The sequence below is a fragment of the Nicotiana sylvestris genome, chromosome 7, assembly GCF_000393655.2.
Source record: "Nicotiana sylvestris chromosome 7, ASM39365v2, whole genome shotgun sequence".
NCBI lineage: Eukaryota > Viridiplantae > Streptophyta > Magnoliopsida > Solanales > Solanaceae > Nicotiana > Nicotiana sylvestris.
In genome coordinates, this window is record NC_091063.1 from 127,673,782 (window position 1) to 127,695,791 (window position 22,010).

Below are 22,010 nucleotides of genomic sequence, written 5' to 3' on the forward strand. Positions count from 1 at the left end.
ATGATAAATGTCGTCTTTTCTGCATCTTCCTCGTCCATTAAGATCTGATGATAACCCGCGTAACAATCCACAAAAGAACCAATCTCATGTTTGGCGCAATTATCAATCAAGATATGAATGTTCGGCAATGGAAAATTATCTTTTGGACTCTCCTTGTTGAGATCCCGATAATCGACACACACCCTGGTATTGCCATCCTTCTTCGGCACAGGCACAACATTGGCTAACCAGGTGGGATACCGGGTGACTCGAATGACTTTGGCATCGAACTGCTTGGTGACCTCTTCTTTGATCTTTACACTCATATCTGTTTTGAACTTTCTCAGTTTCGGTTTGACAGGAGGGAATGCCGGGTCAGTGGGCAACTTGTGAACCACTAAATCAGTGCTTAGGCCCGGCATGTTGTCATAGGACCATGCAAAAACGTCTTTGTATTCGAACATTGCTTTAATTATCTCCTCCCTGAGTTGAGGTTCCAGATGGACACTTATTTTAGTTTCACGGACATTTTCTTGGTCCCCTAGATTAATTGCTTCTGTGTCATTCAAATTAGGTTTGGGATTTTCCTCAAAATGACTTAGTTCCTTACTAATTTCTTCATAGGCCTCATCATCCTCAAATTCCAACTCGTCATCACACTCAATTTCTTGTATTATTATTTCAGAGTTAGATTGGCTTTTAAAACTGGGCCGAAGATTCCTCATACATGTCATGTCATTGATATCAACATAAAAAGAACTGTACAAAAGAAGAAAACAAAATAAAATTAGAAGAAATGAAGGGAAAGGAACAATTGCATTTCATTGAATATAAAGATAACAGGGTTTTAACACATCCAACCGGATGGAACATAATATCTTAATTACAGACCCTGGAATAATCTAGACAACTAAAAGAAAATCAAAGCCCACTACCAAGACTCCCTCCGGGTAGGAAGAGGAGTAGCTTTCCAATTGTTGACTTTTGCGCGTGGTCCCACGAATTGCACATCTGCCTTGCTGGACCCTTCCCCAGCCTCAACCATGTTGACCTCGGCAAATAATCTTTCGAACCCCTTCTCCAAGTCTCCATCGGCACCAATCAGAGATCCAGGAACTTTTGACAACAATTGCTTTCTGATACCCGACATGACGAATGATCTGGATAGATGCGGGATTGGCTTTGGCAATGCCCATGCTCTCTGTTTTATTTTTCTAGCTCTTCTCACGTCTGCGACCATGGGCTTGAACCCCAGACCAAAAGTATCCAAATTCATTGGAAGAGAAACTGGTTGCACAATACCTTGCAGAGATGCACCCAAACCCTTGCCCGGTACGAAACCATTTTTCAACATTTCAACAGCTACCATGACTGATGCAGCAGCCATCTTTGGAGTTGGAACGCACTTTCCTTCCGGAATTTTCTCTATCGATACTGTGTCGAAAACCTGATAAACCCATGGTCCCTTGTCATCATCAACCTTTATGAACGGAACAATGGCACCATTGGGCACACACAAATTATCTTCGCCGTATGCAACAAATTCCTGTTGATCCCATTCAAACTTGACCATTTGATGCAGAGTAGACAGGACTACTTTGGCCGCATGGATCCAGGGTCGTCCCAACAGCAGATTATACGAAACAGCCACATCGAGCACCTGGAATTCCATGGTAAATTCAACTGGCCCTATTGTGAGCTCAAGCACTATGTCCCCGACTGAATCCTTCCCTCCATCGTCGAATCCCCGAATGCAAATATTGTTCTTGTGAATTCTTTCATCCTCCACTTTCAGCTTGGTCAATGTGGAGAGAGGACAGATGTTCACGCTAGACCCATTGTCAACCAATACCCGAGTAACATAGTGCTTGAGCTCACAATAGGGCCAGTTGAATATATATATATATATATATATATATATATATGTGTGTGTGTGTGTGTGTGTGTGTGTGTGTGTGTGTGTGTGTGTGTGTGTGTGTGTGTGTGTGTGTGTGTGTGTGTGTGTGTGTGTGTGTGTGTGTGTGTGTGTGTGTGTGTGTGTGTGTGTGTGTGTGTTATATATACTATATAATTTAGATAATTTACAAAAAAATTACCGTATATAGTATATTGCTTTATATAAGATTGTATATATAGTAGTATAGTATTATAGATATACTAAGTGTATAATATATAAGCTATATTCGAATTTTGATATAACATTAGCTATATAAAGACGTGTATATGTATATGTATGTGTGTGTATATATATATATATATATATATATATATATATATATATATATATATATATATATATATATAAAAGATGAACTCGGTGTCAAAGTTGCAAATTAAAGTTTACATTTAATACTTCAAATTAAAGTTCAATGCCTTCAACATAATACTTCAAATTAATCTAACAAGCTAAAACATTAAGCATAATACGTTTAATAATTTTAAAATAACACAAATTATCTCAAATCATCTTAAAATCTTAAACACGAATGTCTTGAGAACGCGCAAGACAACTCTTTATATGCCTCCTTAAACAGCCTGTGCCCTCCAACTTTGGACGATGAGTGTAGACTCGATCACAGTTCTTGCACTTTATTATGTAAACTTCTTCATTTTCTTATACCACATTAAAGTGTTCCAAAACAAATGGGCGAAATCTAGAATCACCGGGCATGATTTAACTTTAATTAAGAATTTGAGTTTGAGAAATAAGAGATGAGTGAACACTTGAATACTTCAATTTGAGTTTGAGAAATGAGAGAGATTGATGATTTTGTGAGAAAAATGAAAGAATGAGGGGGTATTTATAGTTGAAAATAGAGAAAAAGTATAATTATAAAAAAGATTGGGGTTAAAATAAAGTTGGGGGGGGGGGGGGAGGGATTAAATGGCTATTCTAGAAAGCCCAGACGGCTATTTTTACAGGCCAACGACCATTTATTAAATGTTGCTACAGCTAAAAAAAATTGATTTTTTTTTAAAAAAGTAGCCGTTAGGCTCGTTTGAGCCAGTTTAGGACTGGTTGAACCGGCCCACTTAGGACCCGGTCCCGGGCCCAAACGATCCCTGTCCTAACGGGCTTCTTCAATGAACCGGACCCACTTGGGCCTGCACCTCCCCCTAGTCCCCGCTTAAACGATTAGGCCTGTTTAGGCCCACTACCCATATGGGCTCACGAGCCTGGCCCGGACCTAACCAATCCACATGCCAGCCTTACTTGTAAATCTGGTTATTTTTGAATTTCTCCCGAACATTGCCCAAATCAGTATATGCTCACTTTAAACCCATCTGAAACCATCTTTACATGTATTCAACCTGTATTTAGAATATCATTTGATAGACAGTTTCGACAGGTTACAAGAATTGGGTTTGAAAATTGCCACAGCATCTGGCAAATGGGATACCAGTTTATATATATATATATATATATATATATATATATATATATATATATATATATATATATATATATTAATTTTTATTACACCATGCGTTGCACGTGTATTCCAAGTTATATTTATAAAAATTAGATAAAATATAATAAATTTAAATTACATGCGTATTGTTCAAAGAATATTGTTGATACACTATTAGAAATTATACATATTAAAAGTTACAGCTCATTTGAGTGAGAATATATGATATTTAAGGGACCATATCTCAAATTCAAAGTAAATCAAATTCAAAATAATTGAATAACCTTCTCTATCTGAAAAGATGAACCATTACATTAACTTAGTTTATTATTTATAATAACATTATTTTAGTTTATGAGGTAAAAATATGTCACTTGGTCGCGACTACCTAACATTTTCTCATGTACATATTTTTGGTGCATATACGATTACATTGTTTTAGTTGGTTTTTTTCATTATTGTGTAGCTATAATATCAAATTCCTCATTTTTTTTTTCTGTCCCTTTTAATGATCGTCTTAGTTGATCTTTTACGGGTGTAGTTGAAGGGAAAAGTTGGTTATAAGATTATGTTATTATCTCGGAAGCAAGAAAATTAAAGCAAAATATAAATTTTATAAATTAGTCATCAACGAACCAAAAATACACTGCTAAAAGTACAATATTGCAAGAAGTTCTACCTTGTGCACCATACATGAGAGGATTATAATGACAAGAGATTCGAATTTAAAAATATTTAATATCAAATTAACCATAAGATTGTCAGATGTATATGGCAAGATCCTTTTTACAATATAAACTACACAATCAAATAAGAAATTATCTAGAAAAAAGAATTTCAAAAGCTGAGCCAAAGAATAAAGATTCAAGTTACAAAGACGCACACTTCATTTGTGTTGATGCCCATTACAGTAAAGCTAGTTGAGAGGTCTATTCAATTGTCTACAAAAGCATCATGCGAATTCATTTTAACGGAAATCTCATGATCACAAACTTGATGAAAACAAAACTCTGCCAACTTATTTCATGTGGTAGAACAAATCCTTAAACTAACATGATTTTCACGATAAGTAAGAAGCAAAAATGAAAAAAATTAAAGAGAACATGTGCGAGAAGAAAAATCATTCTCTGCTATCTAAAAGGAATTACCAAAAAATAATAATTGGACTCAATATATCCTCATAAAGTAGTTCAGAACAGATTTAAGGCACTCAGCTAATGTTAAAAAGTCAATTCTCGCTGGAAGAGAAAAGAGCTCACCTCAGTGAATTTATCGCTCGCTCCTTACACATTACCTATATATATTTGTACTGTATTTGTTGAAAACAAACAAAATTATACTTTTTAAAAAAGGTTAATAATCATGTGTCCGAAAGGGAAAAGAATAATTCAATTTACATCAAGAAAAAGCAAATAATTTTGAATTATATGAATAAAATTTGGTCAAGAAAATAAAAAACTCATTTATTTTTCCAGCAGATTAGATTTGTGCCAAAAGCATTGCATCATCTAGCCTTGATATTACTCGATTCTTGAAAGTAATGGAATTAAGAATTCTATCAAAAGGTAGTCGAATATTAATCTTTTCGGCTCTGCTATTGTCACCAAGTTTTGAAGACATTCATCTTACAACATGACTTTTTTTTTATGAAATCTTTAAATAAATAGGCTTATTAGAAAAAGACAATTGCAATAACTGAAAGGAGAGAGATAAATTGAGGGAAACGAATAGACATACAACATGGAAAATGCAAAAGGTGTTAGTTCATGAATGTATTAATTAATTTATCAACATAAGTGATGGGATTAATGTCCTTTCATTTGCTTTCAGGTTTAGATTAACCGAGATGATATTGAAATTCATATCAGTTTAATTTAATAAAAGAGTACAAATGGCAATTGAAGAGACATATATAAAGAGTACGTTTTTGTACAAAAGGAAGACTATTCAGATACAATTTGAATTGAAGAGAATTTGGTTCATATTATATTATTAATTGTAACTCCTCGAATTCTTAACTTATTACTGGTTGCTTTTTCGTGTATCAATGTTCCATGAGTGTTTTAGTAGGGTGGAACAAATTTATCATTTATTGTACAATAAATTTACTTTTTAATATAAAATCATTATAAAAATATCGTTTAAGAAAAGGGTAAAATTGTCAGTTAGTTTTAATTGGGTAGTATAGTAATTCAACTTTCACTTGTGATCTTCCCACTTATAATATAATATATATATATATATATATGATGATATGATGATATATATACACAACCCCATCTCTGTTAAACCTGTAACTTGGAAACTTAGAAATATATATTTACTATTGCATAAATAACTGTAAATGAAGGTTGAGTCTCAACCTATCACGCTATACACAACTTGATGATGGTGTTTAATAGTTTACATACAACAATATGTACGTCCCCAACAAAGTCTAAAAGCTCTGAATTCTTTAAGAGGCCGAATGCAATGAAGCTTGCATCTTTGGCGATGCTTGTAGCTCTTTATCTGCTGCAGGCTCACAAGCGTGAAGAATAGCACATATGTCATTTTTTTCCAGAAACTGTTCAGCATTTACGAGAATCACTGGCGCATATTCAAAGATCAGTTTCTTGCACTGCCAAAAAATAACAAAAAGGAGAGAGTGAGAAAAAAAAACATCAACATAGCTATCAAACAGGGTTTGTATATCCTTCATCTATTTATCATCAGGCAAAAAGTTTGATAGTTCTCCTGGATGCAAAAGTATCCCAAATAATGTAGGACAACTGTAGCGCTTATTCATCGATATTTAAGCATGGTTTGACTTTTTTTTCGATGGACAACATTATTCATAGGACAGCAGTGCATGCATATAAGGATTGCAAAATCTTTTCATAGACTTCAAAAGGGGTGCAAAATACATTAATTATGATATTATTTATATCTACCGTCCAAAAATCTGTTGCACTGGAAATCTGGAAACTAGCAGCAAGCTTGCAGAATTATACAACTTCAACATACCCAGAGTGATCCCACAAGTGGGATCTGGTGGGAGGATTGGGGTATACGCACACCATACCCCTACTTTTGTGGGGTATAGAGGTTGTTTCCGATAGACCCTCAACTCAAGAAAAGCGTTTTTCAAAACAGGTTAGAAAATTACAAGAGGAAAAAAGCCTTGCAGATTTACTATGATCAAACAATTAAATCACAGATGTTTCTAACCTTTGTGGCATAAGGTTTGAGTTTGACAGCTCCACATGCCTTCAAGAGCAGCTCAAGTATTTCTAACTGAAAGGATTTCAAAAATAAAATGAATTTAAGCAAACATATTCCAAGTATGTATATTACTTTGTATATTCAATTCAACTCACAGTTATCAAACTTAATACATCGTTCAGATATCATGTACGAGGACTAGCAGCTGCAAAGAAATCCTACATGGAGTTCTTATTTTGTATATACGCAAGTTGAGAAAGATAAACGGAATGTATTAAACAGAGCTACAGTCCTATGCAGATGTTCGGACTTTTTCTAAATTTCTTGGCATGTTGAAGGATTGGAATACAGTAACATTATCTTTGTTGGTCCATGCAACATGCAACATGCAACATGAATTTAGCTTCCTGCTCTTATTTCTTTTAAGAACTTCTTATCGAACAAATCTAAAGCACACAAATGATCGGAAACTAACTACTCCATGGATATTCATGGAAGTAACTTACTTGGGGAAGTACTTTAAAACATTCTTCTTTAGGAAGATTTCATCCAAATATTAATGCATAAAAGTGGAAATTTAGGCATTGCATGATATTCTGCATTATTGCTTATAATATAACTACTAACATGCAGAAATAATATTAGAAATCCTAAAGTTGTCTTTAGTAGCAGATATCCAATTTTTAAGTACAAAAATATGTTCATCTCTTTTGTACTTAGTTCAGGTAACTATATACAATTTTATTAATATGTTATATACATAAAATTAAACATAGTGCACCTGGGTGTCGGGATCTTTCAACTTAGATTCGGCCTCTGTAACTACTTGGTGGCATAAATCACAGCTCTGTCCAGAAAGCACCTGAGAAATGGTAACCACTCGTTCACAGAGGTCAAACTTTTCGCAAAAGTCTTCAGGACTTATTTTGTTGATCTCTGAGAAGAAGAGAGGAGCATAATAATCCACAAGTACGACGCACTGCAGCCAAAAAATCAAAGAGATTCACTCACAACCTAGCTATAGAAACCGTTCAAAATCTCATATTAAGCAATTCAGAATAAAGAACTGACAGCAAATCCGAACAGGCCACCCAAATTTACAAATACAAAGGAAGGACGCTTATTGCTACTGACTGTTACACAGAGTTCAGTTTCATCTTGCACGTTTTCGCTTATGATTTCGTTCCTTCTCTTATTAACTTACGTACAGTTTGACTTCTTAAAAAATTCATATGGCTTATACTTGCTCATTACAGTATATAAGGAACCTCATCTGATTACTTCTTCTAAAGACCGTGAAAAACAAAACGATTTCGAACAATTTCTGTCAACGTTTAAGGATGCGAGATAGTAGATAAATATCAGACAAAATTAATTTAATTCTCACTTAATCTTTCCTTCCTTCCCTTACTTAACTTTATTTTCACTGGTAAATTTTGATTTCTTAAGAAGTTGGAAGCTTAGACATACTCATTATAATAATGAAGACGACATCCAATCAATTAATTAAGTTTCTTTTTTTATCTCATCAAGGGAACCCCAAATGATCAGTCCTTTTCAAGCTCTGTGAACAAAATAAATTTATCTCAACAAAATTTTACCAAGCAATTAAGGATGTCAGACAGAAGAACACACTAAAATACGAATGCAACATCCATGACTGTACATCGGTAGTTCATTAAACAATAAAACGTCTGAATTGACTCAGCCTCTTATGTGCAGTGAATTTCAATCATTTAGGTGAAAGAAATGGTCAATAGATAGACAATTTTTCAAGTTAGATTATAAGTACCTCCTGCTTGTAAAATGGCATATTCAAACAGGACTCATGAAGATGGTCAATGATCTCTGTTTGGGTCTTGTTATTAGCCACGTACTTTAGTGCCTTGGCAGTATATTCTTCACACAATGTGCACCACTGTTCATTTCCTCTGACTTCTTCTGGAGGTTGAACTTGTCTCGGCACCTCTAGGTTATTTATCTGCAGAACTGTTGCAATAAAGCCAATTGTTAACAAATTCTTTTTCAAATTAATGAAGCTACACAAATACACCAAGCAGTTCAATTCATGTACTGTAGAGCATCTAGGTAAAAAGAGTACATTAAGCTAGCAAGTAAGATTGACATACTCAACAAGAAAGATGCATCGCATGGAGAAAACCACTAGCATATTCATTTAAAATGAAGCCAAATAAATGGATAATAAAAAGATGCAAAGATTGCTGAACTTGTCAGCAAGAGATCCCTAGTCAAATAGGTACATATTTAAAAAGTTTCAGAAATAGTCTAGAACCATTTGCATGAATTGCAACCTGTTATAAGCAAGCAGCTATAACAAAACACTTGCTCTTTCATATTTATAACCCAACTGCCTATCTTCATAAACTACCAATATCTGACACGTGAAATGGAGAATATGAGAATCCTAAGAGGCCTTATGGATGCAAATCAATTGAGCACAACATAATATAATTCACATTGGCAAACTTGTAAATGTATTACGTAATGTTTCGATCTCCTATTTATGTGAACATTTTCAGATATTGGTTTTCATCCTAGCCCCTTCAAAGTTGAAAGGAACATGATACAAATGTGATTCATTTGAAAAGACAGAAAGACTTGAGCAAGTATATTAATGGGAAGCGTCAATGGAAGGTTTGGTTCATTTGGTGAGGAAGGAAGAGAATAATGAAGGCAAAGAAGTTTCGATTAGAGGAGGTCAAAGTTGCACTCCAAATAAGAATTTTTGAGGAGTGGAAAATTAATCGTCTAGAGACTTACAGGACATATATTTATTTTGAGACATTACAAAATGTTTGATATATTTCAAAATCTTTAAGAATATGAATTCAGTTGACCATATGAAATTAAACTTTTCGAGACTATGTTTCCTCAATCAAACCATTGTCCTAGTGTTTTCTTCCACCACTACCAATAAGTCATTATCAACATTTTAAACTATGCGGCCAATCAAATTCTGTCCCATGAAAATAGGATGGAGGAAGTAAATTTATAAACAGCAAGTAGCGGTCTAGCAGAAAATAACAAATATCCATTACATAACTAATGATGTCGTGGAGAATTAAGGAGGTTCTTGTTAATGGAAGGGCAATTGGACGCTGACCATAGGAGAAATCAAATAAAGCTGTAAATAAGGTTCATAAATTAATTGATTTTTTGGTTGCTCAGTTAAAGCAGTACAGCTATCCCACGACTGCATTAAACTAAAAAAAGAGAAAGTACCAGAAATATCTTCAGTTTCAGTAATAAGGTGGCTACGCGCTGATAATTCTCTAGCAGTACAGCACCAGCTAGAACCAAGTATGAAAAAACACAGGCAGACCCTAAAATCCATGCTGCCAACGAGAAAACAATCAGTCAGTCTTGATTGAGGAAACAGTAAATCGAAGCACAAAGAAAGAAATCAACCAATAGATATATTAATAGGACTTGAAGAATGGCAATGGGAGTATCAAAGGGTTTTCAATTTCAATAGTGAATTAACAAAGTGCTTCTGTCCCGACAAAGTATATCTGTTAAGAACTGTAAAACCAATACAAATACACAAATGAAGCTTATGCCTACATAAAGACTTCCTTTCATTAAACAGGAATATGATCTCACATTTATTCATAGCGAATAAACAGTGATATCTTTAATAATTACAGTGTGTTGTCATGATTCGCAATCAATATCGTGCTTTTGGAACTTCAACCACATAAAATCAGCAGAAGCAAGCAAATCAGAAGAAGATTTAATTCTGTTTTGCTTGGCCTATTTTCAGGCTCATCAAAGTCCAAGCCGTTCTTACTATAGGACTAGAATGTCAGCCTTAAGCTAATCTCAACTACTCCATTATCAAACTACTCTAAGCAACAAAATGGATTACTTATAATGCTTATTTGGTGATCTCTAAAATGCTTAAGATGCACCGAGACTTAGAAAAGGTCATCTTTATCCTTTTACGTTTAACTCTTGGTCTAGATTAGAACTGCACCAGCTAAAAAGAACTCAATTTTGCACATGCGAATCAAACAAAAACAAACTACTCTAAGCACTAAATAGATAAAATTGTAACTATCATTCCCATCTCCTTTATGCTTAAGTTACCCTGAAAGCTAAACAAGATCTTTCTTTTTTCCCCCTCTAACTTACAAAGCAGATTGGAATTGGACCTGTTAAAAGCCCCCCCCCCCCCCTTTCTTTTTCTTTTTTAAAATCAGAGATATTTGGACCAACTTGTTTGCATCTCGACTAATCCAGTGGCCAATCTATCCAGCCTATGATTTAAAAAGAACCCAATTTTATGCACAAAATTAAACTATTAATCTGATATGCTTAATATACCCTTCACCAAAAGATGTCATCTTTTATCCCCCTTTTAACACAGACCAATATGGAAGAATACCATGTAAAAAGAACCCAATTCTACATATATGAACCAGAGAAAAAATAAAACATAATATATGCCTGGTGAAGAATATGATCGGATAATGAAAAATCAATCAAAATCCACACAAGAAAACCCATAAAAATACAAAGTCAAGGAAGTTTCAGCATGAAAGATTTCTTTAGACATAAAGAAAATCAGAGGCGGTTCCATAATTTACAGTTTATCAATTAATACAGCAGTCTCAAGTTAATAACAATTCGGTTATAGTCCAAAAATATAGAGACAGATGATAGTAAAAGAAAAGAAAGAAACTTTGACTAAAAAAGAGGGTATAAAGAAGGATGACCAATAGCATAAGAAAAGGGTGAATTGTAGAACTATAGAGGAGCATTTACCCGTAAAGAAAATTTTAGTTTTGGAGTTATAGTGACAAATAGAGAGAATGGCAAGACGAAGCTATTCCTTCAAGCAATGGCTCTTTTTCCTGTTTTGTAGGAAGCTGTCCGAATTATTGTTCCATTGGTTTCCTACTTGGATATGGTTTCCTACTCCTGCTATCCTCAGGATCACTATACAACTGACCTTTTTTAAAAAAAAATAGTAGAAGAAAACGAAAAGGAAAACGATAGATAAATTGGATAAACGGACTAGTTATTTAGTACTTAACTTTTTTGTCTGAATTATGGATATAATTTTGCTCGATAATAAAGTTATAATACTACTCTCTCAACGAGTCAATACATATATAATAGCTAAAACCTAAAGGTCAGCATTTGAATTACAGTGGAACCAGTTTGATCTTAAATGGATTATATTATAGCCTACATTTCCTTTTTTTATTTCCTATTTGGTGTTGATGACTCAACTAAATCTAAATTCGTCGAAAGTATCATATTAGAGAGTAAAGTGTTTTCTAACACAGATTATATTTCCTTTCATCTTAAAGGAAAAAGTAGTTTTTATTGTCTTTTTCTCTTTTCTAAAATCCAAACTTGTCTATTATATTATTTGGCCACCCTAGATTTATTACGTTTTCCTTAATATCTCTCACCAAATTTTTACACTAGTTTTATAATATATAACAAATTGCTAAAAGATTTCAATTTTGAATTCCATTTTGTGAAGAATTCTATTTAATTACTGTCACACCTCCTTTTTGCGCGCCCGCCCCGAAGGGTTAAACGCGCGAGGGGAGTTTTTCCAATTTAAGTGACAATATTCGAAATGGGATTATTTAATTCAGAGTCGCCACTTGGGAAAGGTTTGGCTTTTGGCGTCCCAAGTCACCGGTTTATCTTGGATCCCAAATCGAGGAAATTTTCGACTTTTCCAAATGAAGTCTGCGAACCAGAAATTCTAAGTAAGGAATTCTGTTGACCCGAGGGAAGGTGTTAGGCACCCTCGAATCCCGTGGTTCTAGCACGGTCGCTTAAATTGTTATAATGGCTAAATATCTGATTTAAATACATGTTGTGACTTATGTGCTTTTATTAAGTTTAAACCGCTTTTATTATTATCATTTATTTTTATAGAATTGCAACGTCGTGAAAATGCATCTCGAACCACGTCACAATCAATGCACCCGTGGTCGTCGACACATTTTGACTCCGTTGAGATTCGGATTTGGGTCACATCAATGTGCACCCGTGTTTAAGAAGGTTAAATTATTAAAGGTGCGCCTAAAGCAACTAGCGTATTGTTATTTTGGGAAGGCCGTAAAATTCGCTAAACGGCCTGTCCCGAATTCTAAGTATTTTAATATATACATTTAGAGGGCCCCGCAGCTTGTGCATTTTTGTTTGTCGAGGCTCGTCTCATTTTTTAGAAGAGGATATCCTAAAGTGACTACATTTCTATTATATTTATTTCCAGAAATAGAAGCAAAGAAAGTGTATGCTAATTGAAGTATATGCTTTGGCCTAAACCGGATTCTTATTAATTATCTAACTAATCATTTACGAAGTGAAGAAGCGTTATACCTTATGGAACGTGCTTTTAATTGAGTAGAAGAATTATACACGAGATTGATGAAACACTACACTTAGCCCCAAATACTCCTTGAGTTAAACTTTGAATTTATTTTAACAGAATTAGAAAAGTTACTCATTAGGTGGTAACTACTAATGATATTCAGAACTCAACCTAAAATTGCCTACCGAAACTGAAGCTCCTAAACTTAAGATTGTGTTGTATTCGGCAGGATTTTTTCAAGCAACCATTCACCCTACATACTCAAAACATAACTGGAAGAAGAGTTTGAATTAACAATTCTACCAAATGATAGCACGTTCCATAAATTATATGACTACATCACGTGTACTGCCAACAAGCCATATCGCAATTTTAGACCAGAATATTTTCAATTAAGTACAAACTTACTAATGTGTTTTCTATTGGGCTACAAATAAAAGAATTTATACAACTTTAACAATATTCGCAAAGCTGTAAGTAAGGCAACAGATGATTAAAATTCTTCAGATCTTTCAATTCATGCCTTTCATGGTTACATCAGTATGAAATGTGTACCTGGATGTTGAATACAACAGAAGAAGAGGAAGAAGATAGAGAAAATCAGCAGCAGCAGGAACAAAGTAACAGCAGCAAACAAAGCAACACAGCAGAACAGGCTCGAGTGCAAGAATGCAACTATAGCTGATAGAGAAAGTAGCCAAATGACAGCAGCACACAGTGGAGTAGAATCAGAACTCCAGGCAGACCAAAACCAGTAGTAAACCAATGAAAACACTCGACTGGTAGACTCAATTGGAACTTCAAAGAATCAGAATTTATTGAACAGGTTGAACAAATGAAACCCAAACAACAATAGGAAGAAACAGTTTCTGATTGTTGACTGTATGTTTTCTATCCCTGAACCTCTCTCTCTATCTGTGTTTTAAAATCAGTTCTATCCTTTTTCAACCCTCTCTGCCTCTTCTCCCCCTTGTATTCTCAATGTGCCTCCCTCTTATAAGCCTAAAACTTAGCCCTTTAACAGCCTGTTTAGACCATCAGAATACCCTCCCATGTGCTGCCCCTTTTCAGTTTCCACTTAGCTAATTAAGTATAAACAAAACCCCATGATATTCCCTTGGCAGGCTTACCTTTAGTAATGTTTATTATTTCTGAAACTAAAGCAGGATGTGGGCAGCAGGATGTAGTCTGACAGCATATGCTGTCAAACTATTTAATTCAAAAAGCCCTTAGGCAGGGCACAGGCTGTTCACAAATGCACATGTTGTGCACAAGTGCACATGCCCTCCAATTTCAAAACTGTAACTAAACAAAACATTGATTTTACATTTCTGATTCAAATTAACAATTATAAGCACTAGACTCAGTTCTTAATTGATTCAGGCAATGTTTAACTGCAGCAGGTCAATTTGTTATTGTTCAGATAGTTAAAACTAATTGACGACATATGTCGACTCGACTATATTAATCATAACAGGTACAATCGTAGCCAAAATCAGACATTTAAAAGTATCAAGCACATGATTTGAATTGTACTGACTAAGCAGAATTGTACTCGAGGAATCAGTTAATTAGTTCAAATTTGAAGCTCAATTATTCGCACAGCACATACACATATACACATTATCAGTAACAAGTAGAAGAAAGAAACAATCAAACACAAAGGTTCGGGCAAGGTGGACAGGACACAGTTAATAAAACTCAAAACACAGATTTCACCAAACATGAACAGCTTTTAGAACAATCACATGGACTAAAACAAATAAAGAAAAGAAAGCAAACTCACCTTAAAACCCGAAAAATCAAGAAATCTTAACTTGGATTCGAACAGACCTTTCTTAAGGCTGAACGGACGTTAATCGAAGTGTTTCTCAGATGAGAAACACTTCGATTAAGGTCCATTAGACCCTAACCTCTTGGCTTAACAGGTACGGACCAGGCTTGGGGTTTTTTAGGTTTTGTGGAAGGTAGATTTGGAACTTGGGCTTCCAGGGTTAGATTCGGACCAAACCAAGCATGGTTTGGTCACGAGGGGGGTCCGGGGGTTGTCTGGTATGAATCTAAGGCAGATCGGTGTAGATCGAGTTTTGCTCGAATCTTCAAATGAAGATTCGAGGACCTAGAGGATGATTCGAACTAAACGGACTACAGATCCATGTTCAGGGTGTCAAGGTGGTTCATCGGTGTTTATGCCGCCGGCTTTCATGGTGAAGGGGTACAGAGGCGGCTCTAGGGTTTGGGGTTCTTGTGAAGACGATGAAGGCTGGGGTTCGGATAGGGGGGGCAGGGTAAGTTTATGAGCTTATATAGTTAGTGGGTAGGTGGATCCTGGCCGTTGGATGAGATGTGATGAAGGGCCAGGATCCTTCGACTAACAGGGAACGGCGTCGTTTCAAGGGTAAAGGGTTGGGGTCGGTCCGGGTGAGACGGGTCGGGTCTGTTAGTGGGTTCGGGGTGAGAGATCTTGGCCGTTGATCTTTCAAAGATCAATGGCTTAGATCAGCCTGGATTAAAACGACGTCGTTTGTATGTTCTCGGAGTAGGCTAGTCACGGACCGGGCAGGCCTGGGTTTTGGGCTTAGTTTGTTTGGGCCAATTTATTTAAAATTGGCCCAAGTCCGGAAAAAAGATTTTTTTTTATTATTTTCTTTTCTTCTTTATTTTAAAAACAAACCTAAGTAAAATCAAATTAAAATTAAATAAACACTTAATACAATTATTTGCACACACATTAAAATATTTCAAAACAGGTAAAATCAAAGAAAAACAACATCACGGACAAAGATGCCTATTTATGATTTTCTATTTAACAACCGGATTACGGTTCAAATTATGCATGACACACCATTTTTTGTATTTTGTTTTAATAAAAATAAAAATGGGCAAAAATCATAAATAATTAACAAAGTGCCATGTAAAAATCCAAAAATTGTACAGCGGGACCAATTGTTATTATTTTTTATTTCTTTTGGAGCGATTGTCGCGCGAAACAAAAATCACGTGCTCACAGCTGCCCCTCTTTGTTCGGAAATACAAAGAGTTTTCGTGCAAAGATAAAGTGAGCGTGTATGAGCGATTTTTGCCTATGGACTACTCCGTGTGAAGCATGTTTTTTTTTGAAAGATCTGACCGAATCTTGCTTCAAAGATTTCCTACATATCCTGGGTTGAACAGGAATCAGGTCAATGTAGTTCGGGAAAATTTTGGTAGCTGGGACTACCATGGGATTGCAATGCTTGCTGTTACTGCTGTTGCTGTTGTCACCGCTGCTTTACTGACCGCCTTATTACAAAAGAAAAATTGAAACTGAGCTAAACACTTATATGCATGTCAACTGCTAGTTACAAGATTCCTATCTATGATTCTTTTGCGACTTGATCTTGGGTTTTAGCTGATTCTGCTTGTAGACTCCGATCTGAATCTTGATGCTTGCGAGTTGCGGCGACTTGTTTAATCTCTGGGATACTGAGTGAGACGCGATTGGCAGGGTTTAGGACCTTAATCAAATGTTGGAGTCAATCTGCCTTCCATTTACTCCGATATCTCGGGACATCTTCTTTTTTTGTTTTTCTTCTTTGATTCCGAGCTGGGACTCATCTCGTGGGTCATTTCGATCCGTGTGGCTCGAGGTTAGACCTGCGGGAGAAAACAAACAAACGAACGAAATTTTCTGCCCCAGTTTCACTAGGAAAATTTCGTTAATTATTCGCCAGGAAGTTCATAAAATTGATGAAGGAAGATAAAAATGCTTAGTTCAGGATTGGAGCCCTAATACCGACTAGCTGGGGAGAAGTTCAGTTTTAGAGTTTGAAACACTAATACTGACCAACTGGGAAAAAGTTCAGTTTAAGGTTTAAAACCCTAATGCTGACTAAATGGAAAAATTCAGTTTAGGGTTTAAAACCCTAATGCTGGCTGAATGAAAAGAGTTCAGTTTAGGGTTTAAAACCCTAATGCTGACTAAAGGGAAAATTCAGTTTAGGGTTTAAAACCCTAATGCTGACTGAAAGGAAAAAAGTTCAGTTTAGGGTTTAAAACCCTAATGCTGACTGAAAGGAAGAAAGTTCAGTTTAGGGTTTAAAGCCCTAATACTGACTAAAGGAAAAGTTCAGTTTAGGGTTTAAAACCCTAATGCTGACTAAAATGAAAGAGTTCAGTTTAGGGTTTAAAACCCTAATGCTGACTGCATGGAAAAGCTCAGTTTAGGGTTTAAAACCCTAATGCTGGCTGAATGGAAAAAGTTCAGTTTAGGGTTTAAAACCCTAATGCTGACTGCATGGAAAAGCTCAGTTTAGGGTTTAAAACCCTAATGCTGACTGCATGGAAAAGCTCAGTTTAGGGTTTAAAACCCTAATGCTGGCTGAATGGAAAAAGTTCAGTTTAGGGTTTAAAACCCTAATGCTGACTAAAGGAAAAACTCAGTTTAGGGTTTAAAACCCTAATGCTGATTGCATGGAAAAGCTCAGTTTAGGGTTTAAAACCCTAATGCTGGCTGAAGGGAAAAAAGTTCAGTTTAGGGTTTAAAACCCTAATGCTGACTAAAGGAAAAATTCAGTTTAGGGTTTAAAACCCTAATGCTGATTGCATGGAAAAGCTCAGTTTAGGGTTTAAAACCCTAATGCTGGCTGAAGGGAAAAAAGTTCAGTTTAGGGTTTAAAACCCTAATGCTGACTAAAGGAAAAGTTCAGTTTAGGGTTTAAAACCCTAATGCTGACTAAAGGGAAAATTCAGTTTAGGGTTTAAAACCCTAATGCTGACTAAAGGAAAAGTTTAGTTTAGGGTTTAAAACCCTAATGCTAACTGAAAGGAAAGAGTTCAGTTTAGGGTTTAAAACCCTAATGCAGACTGCATGGAAAAGCTCAGTTTAGGGTTTAAAACCCTAATGCTGGCTGAATGGAAAAAGTTCAGTTTAGGGTTTAAAACCCTAATGCTGACTGCATGAAAAAGCTCAGTTTAGGGTTTAAAACCCTAATGCTGGCTGAATGGAAAAAGTTCAGTTTAGGGTTTAAAACCCTAATGCTGGCTGAATGGAAAAAGTTCAGTTTAGGGTTTAAAACCCTAATGCTGACTAAAGGAAAAACTCAGTTTAGGGTTTAAAACCCTAATGCTGATTGCATGGAAAGGCTCAGTTTAGGGTTTAAAACCCTAATGCTGGCTGAAGGGAAAAAGTTCAGTTTAGGGTTTAAAACCCTAATGCTGACTAAAGGAAAAATTCAGTTTAGGGTTTAAAACCCTAATGTTTATTGCATGGAAAAGCTCAGTTTAGGGTTTAAAACCCTAATGCTGACTGAAGGGAAAAAAAAAGTTCAGTTTAGGGTTTAAAACCCTAATGCTGACTGAAAGGAAAAAAGTTCAGTTTAGGGTTTAAAACCCTAATGCTGACTGAAAGGAAAAAAGTTCAGTTTAGGGTTTAAAACCCTAATGCTGACTAAAGGAAAAGTTCAGTTTAGGGTTTTAAAACCCTAATGCTGACTAAAGGAAAAATTCAGTTTAGGGTTTAAAACCCTAATACTGACTAAAGGAAAAGTTCAGTTTAGGGTTTTAAAACCCTAATGCTGACTAAAGGAAAAATTCAGTTTAGGGTTTAAAACCCTAATGCTGATTGCATGGAAAAGCTCAGTTTAGGGTTTAAAACCCTAATGCTGGCTGAAAGGAAAAAAGTTCAGTTTAGGGTTTAAAACCCTAATGCTGACTAAAGGAAAAATTCAGTTTAGGGTTTAAAACCCTAATGCTGGCTGAATGGAAAAAGTTCAGTTTAGGGTTTAAAACCCTAATGCTGACTGCATGGAAAAGCTCAGTTTAGGGTTTAAAACCCTAATGCTGGCTGAATGGAAAAAGTTCAGTTTAGGGTTTAAAACCCTAATGCTGACTGCATGGAAAAGCTCAGTTTAGGGTTTAAAACCCTAATGCTGGCTGAATGGAAAAAGTTCAGTTTAGGGTTTAAAACCCTAATGCTGACTAAAGGAAAAAGTTCAGTTTAGGGTTTAAAACCCTAATGCTGACTAAAGGAAAAATTCAGTTTAGGGTTTAAAACCCTAATGCTGATTGCATGGAAAGGCTCAGTTTAGGGTTTAAAACCCTAATGCTGGCTGAAGGGAAAAAGTTCAGTTTAGGGTTTAAAACCCTAATGCTGACTAAAGGAAAAATTCAGTTTAGGGTTTAAAACCCTAATGCTGATTGCATGGAAAAGCTCAGTTTAGGGTTTAAAACCCTAATGCTGACTGAAGGAAAAAAAAGTTCAGTTTAGGGTTTAAAACCCTAATGCTGACTGAAAGGAAAAAAGTTCAGTTTAGGGTTTAAAACCCTAATGCTGACTAAAGGAAAAGTTCAGTTTAGGGTTTTAAAACCCTAATGCTGACTAAAGGAAAAATTCAGTTTAGGGTTTAAAACCCTAATGCTGGCTGAAAGGAAAAAAGTTCAGTTTAGGGTTTAAAACCCTAATGCTGACTAAAGGAAAAATTCAGTTTAGGGTTTAAAACCCTAATGCTGATTGCATGGAAAAACTCAGTTTAGGGTTTAAAACCCTAATGTTGGCTGAATGGAAAAAAGTTCAGTTTAGGGTTTAAAACCCTAATGCTGACTAAAGGAAAAATTCAGTTTAGGGTTTAAAACCCTAATGCTGATTGAAAGAAAAAAGTTCAGTTTAGGGTTTAAAACCCTAATGCTGACTATAGGAAAAATTCAGTTTAGGGTTTAAAACCCTAATGCTGATTGCATGGAAAAGCTCAGTTTAGGGTTTAAAATCCTAATGCTGGCTGAAAGGAAAAAAGTTCAGTTTAGGGTTTAAAACCCTAATGCTGATTAAAGGAAAAAAGTTCAGTTTAGGGTTTAAAACCCTAATGCTGACTGGCTGGGGACAAAGTTCGAGAATACTAAACGATCTCTTTTTTTTTTTGAATTTTCTTGTTTTAGTAGAAGATAAAAGGGAGTTTCGTGGAAACTTACCTTTCGAGTGAATTCATCATTGCCAAAGTATTTCTTGTACCCGTGTACCTTCTTCTTTGGGTGACACCTGCTTCTTGCACGGTTGTCTTGGATTATACCTGTTTCAACTTTTCAGACAAAGAACAATTGTTAGTTCGGAAATGACGGTCGGTTTGGTGACCTTGATCGTTCCTGTTGCTTTGTTGCGTCCTTATTTCTGTCGCGAAGCCCTGCCGTTGATTGGATTCAATGGCGAAACTCTTTTGACTGCTCAGGCTTTGTATTTCCAGATTCTGTGATGATTTGCCTCGCAAGGCTCTTTTTTTTTTTGTGTCCCATCTTGCTTGGAGATTCTCAACGGGGATTTTATTGGGGATACTCTGTGGGGATTTGTACAAAAGGAAGCTCTGTGGGGGGAATATTTACAAAGTGGATTCTTTGTGTGGATTTTTGTACAACGGGGCATGTTGTGAATTTGTTTCAAAGCGGGCTTTCTAGGATTTGTTGGGGTAAGCTTGTTGGGGAATTTTTACAAAGGGACTTGCTGGGGATGTGCTGGGGAAATTCCAACGGGGATTTTCTTTTTTTTTTTATTATTATTTTTTTATATTGGGGAGACTCTGTGGGGATTGTACAGGGGGAGACTCTGTGGGGATTTGTCTGAAGGCGGACTTGCTGGGGGAAATTTCTCTTTTTCCTCTTTACTTTGAACGCCATCAAGCATCATGATTTATCAAGTTTGGACAGATGTACCGATGAAACGGGGTGTTTTCCTTCATGAAACGGAATCCCGTGAAAATGAACCTGCCACCTGCCCTTTCCGGTGTATCCTGAACTTGGGGTCAAAACATAAAAAGGGTTCGAAGAGAAACAAAGAAAGGAGAAAACAATTTCAGGAAGGGAATGTCCCTTTCTGGACGGAAAAGACTTATCTGAGGAAGATAACGCTGGCTTTAAATGACATGACATGCTCTTTGGCATGGACGCCTGACCTTCCATGAACTTGCGTTTCCCTGAACCAGAACGAATCTATGATTCCAAACCGGTGGAACTTTGCCGAGACCTCCTTGGGGTGGAGTCACTCTTTTCGGCCAACAGCGCCCTTTGTGGGTTTTCGCTGGCTGACCTCTCTCATTTCTCTTCCTGTCATCGCTTGATAGCACTCTTTGTGAGTTTTTACTAAACAAGCTCTCTCATTTTTGTTTCTCTGCTCCCGTCGCCTCGTGGTGCCCGAAGGTTTTCACCGACGAGACTCTCTCTTTTTATCTCTCTCAATTCAGCGTGTGCCGGTCTCCATGGTTCCCCACTATCTTTGGTAATTGATTTGAAGGCTTGTGCTTGGTACAGAGAGGTAGATGATACTAACTTCTCAACTGCTCGACGTGCCCCGGTTTCAATTTCAGGGTGAATGGGATTTTATTGTTGGTGTGACTGAACCTCAGGGAGAGGCTGCCTACGTATCCTTTCGGAATCAAGTCAAACGTAGTTCAGGCCTCAATCAATGTTTTTGTTTTGTTATTGTTTTTTTTTTTTTTGTAAGCGGCTCAAAGGTTTGTAGAGAGAATTGGGTAGTGTTTAGGGAGTAGTGGGGAATAAAACCTTCGTCATTTTAAATGCGTCAAGACTACTGGAGTATAATTCAGACGTAGTATCTCTTGACTGCATCCGCATTTACTGCTGTGTCGGGGTCATTTCCTTCGATATCACCTAAATACAATGCTCCTCTCGGCAATATCTTCCTTATGATGTATGGGCCTTTCCAATTTGGAGCAAACTTCCCTTTTGCTTCCTCATGATGCGGCAGAATACGCCTCAGTACCAGCTGACCTACTTCGAAATTCCTGGGTCGGACTTTTTTGTTGTAAGCACGGGCCATCCTTAGTTGGTACAACTGTCCGTGACAAACAGCGGCCATTCGCTTTTCATCAATCAAAGTCAATTGCTCTAACCGAGTCTTGACCCACTCGCTGTCTTCGATTTCCGCTTCGACAATGATTCGAAGTGAAGGAATTTCTACCTCTGCCGGTATTACAGCCTCGGTCCCATAAACCAAAAGATAAGGAGTCGCTCCTACTGATGTGCGTACCGTAGTGCGGTACCCCAACAATGCAAATGGTAACTGCTCA

At 36.3% G+C, this 22,010-nt stretch overlaps 1 protein-coding gene across 1 annotated transcript; it reads right to left on the minus strand.

The window, feature by feature from the left end:
* Window positions 1–5,690: 5,690 nt before the first annotated feature.
* On the minus strand, window positions 5,691–11,230 carry LOC104216406 (uncharacterized). Its single transcript, XM_070150936.1, has 6 exons — window positions 11,207–11,230; window positions 9,840–9,952; window positions 8,389–8,585; window positions 7,378–7,575; window positions 6,603–6,668; window positions 5,691–6,012 (listed from the first exon to the last, which is right to left on the minus strand). Exons 2-6 carry the CDS (start codon window positions 9,949–9,951, stop codon window positions 5,848–5,850), a joined length of 738 nt encoding a protein of 245 aa, XP_070007037.1. The 5' UTR covers window position 9,952; window positions 11,207–11,230; the 3' UTR covers window positions 5,691–5,847.
* Window positions 11,231–22,010: the final 10,780 nt, after the last annotated feature.

Bases quoted from the DNA above. Each gene is read 5' to 3' on its own strand.
- LOC104216406 (XM_070150936.1), bottom strand. From the start codon at position 9,951: ATGGATTTTAGGGTCTGCCTGTGTTTTTTCATACTTGGTTCTAGCTGG. The intron at 8,586-9,839 runs GTACTTTCTCTT...TTATTGCAACAG, and splicing joins TGAAACTGAAGATATTTCTG to TTCTGCAGATAAATAACCTA. The intron at 7,576-8,388 runs GTACTTATAATC...TTTTGGCTGCAG, and splicing joins TGCCATTTTACAAGCAGGAG to TGCGTCGTACTTGTGGATTA.